This window comes from Pundamilia nyererei, unplaced genomic scaffold (assembly GCF_000239375.1).
Source record: "Pundamilia nyererei isolate P.nyererei 1_Seehausen unplaced genomic scaffold, PunNye1.0 scaffold00027, whole genome shotgun sequence".
Taxonomy (NCBI): domain Eukaryota; kingdom Metazoa; phylum Chordata; class Actinopteri; order Cichliformes; family Cichlidae; genus Pundamilia; species Pundamilia nyererei.
In genome coordinates, this window is record NW_005187428.1 from 90,627 (window position 1) to 92,329 (window position 1,703).

A 1,703-nucleotide genomic window follows, 5' to 3' on the forward strand; every position below is an offset into this window, starting at 1 on the left:
GCGATCTAATCCTGTTTACATAAAGTAAACCTGCTCCCGAGCAGGTTTACGCTTACGGATCTGTTGCTATGACAGCAAGTCCCGGATGAGCTTCGGAAAACCGAACGATCCAAGATCACGCGAAATCGTCAACAATCAAATCCAGCTAACTTACTTAGCGAGGTATGAAGAACGGACCCCAGGACTGCAAACAGTAAACAAAGATTAAACTGTGTGGAAGTGTTTGGGCTTTAGTCTCTTTGAAAAGGATGACCCATCTGTGCAGTTTCAGTTTTTTGGGTGATGAATGAATATAAACATTATTTTGTTTTTTTTAATTTGCTGCGTTTTTGGTTGAATACCTCTAGGTTTGCCTCTCATTGGGAGCATCTTGCGGGTATGCCAGTACCAAAATGAGTGCAAAGACGGCAGTGCAAACAAAGAAGATGAAAAAGATGAGCACCTCGAGACTGTTGCAGAGATCACAGCAGAGTTTTTGGCTGACCTCTTCATTCACATTCAAAAGGTAATATTTAGGGATTTATTTTGCTCACTTTTGTGGGCCAGATCATTTTAATCAGCAGCCAGTAAAAACCAAGGTTTAAATATGGATTTTTTTTTACCCCCCATTTTAGGACACAGTTGCAGATTTGGTGAAGAAAGTTTACCTCACAGAGAAAACCTGCCTCGCAGCTGCTGCCACTTTACTTCCCAAGTTTAAGAATTCAGTAAGTGCTCCTTCTAAATGGTTAATTTACAATGAGACACGTACATGTGAATAGATACCGTTCAAAGGGGTTTAGGCCGTTTTAAGTTAACTGAGGTTTCATTTGCACAAACACAACAAACTGTTGTTTTGTCAGAAATAACGGGACAACTTGTCAAATATTTTAACACAGACTTATTGCTTTTACTTGAGAAGGATGAACTCATGTTACAGAGTTACAGTCAGATTTTTAAGACCTGGAGTCCTTGTAGGTATGTTACAGTGAGTCACAGTTCATCATGAAATCCTAAAACCTTCCGATTAAAATTCTAATTTATATTATTTTGAAAAGATTTATTGAGAAAAAAGATTTATTCATAGCAAAATGAACAATGACATTCTTCACTGGGTATAAAAAGCAAATGATCAGAATTTCTAATACTTTAATACCTTTGGGGGGTTTTCAAGATAGAATACTACTATACTATTTAAAAAACATCACATAATACTTGTGCAGATGTAAACTGTAGGCAGAAATTGTTGACCTGTAATGCTATTAATACAGCAAAATACTTATTTTAGAGCTCGTGTCAGACCAGGATGTGTGATGGACTGCTGCCATACTCCCACAGCTCCTGTGGAAAATAAACATTATGTTTCCACCCTGCCCTTCCTCCTCTTGTGCAGTTTCAGCACCTGCAGACCGTGTTGTCAGAGGCTGATCCCCAGTTGGCAGATGTGATAAGGACACAGTGTCCCGTCTGAAGCACCCTGCAGATCAGTGTTCAGCACTCATTCAGACTCTCACCTCTGCTTTTTATAGCAGCCAGTATTTCCTCTCCAAAGATCCTGCTTCAAAACGAGCTATTTGCATTTCCACTGGAAGGACAACATCACGAATGGCAAACTGTCATGTATTTGAATATTGTAAGCTACTTTTAAGTTAAGTCTGGAAAATTAAAGTTCGGGTTTGTTTGTTTTTTTAAGCCTTTTTTAAGAATACTATTTTTGTATTTAA

The 1,703-nt window shown here is 38.4% G+C and overlaps 1 protein-coding gene across 2 annotated transcripts in view; it reads left to right on the plus strand.

Annotated features, from left to right (window-relative positions):
* saal1 (serum amyloid A-like 1) overlaps window positions 1-1,703 on the plus strand; it is an 8,115-nt gene extending 6,412 nt beyond the window's left edge. The window contains exons 11-13 of one of the 2 annotated variants that reach the window (XM_005727951.1): window positions 348-505; window positions 615-707; window positions 1,373-1,703. In XM_005727951.1, the coding sequence (XP_005728008.1) occupies window positions 348-505; window positions 615-707; window positions 1,373-1,450 (329 nt within the window). In that variant the 3' untranslated portion in view covers window positions 1,451-1,703. The other variant, XM_005727952.2, reaches the window with a different exon arrangement.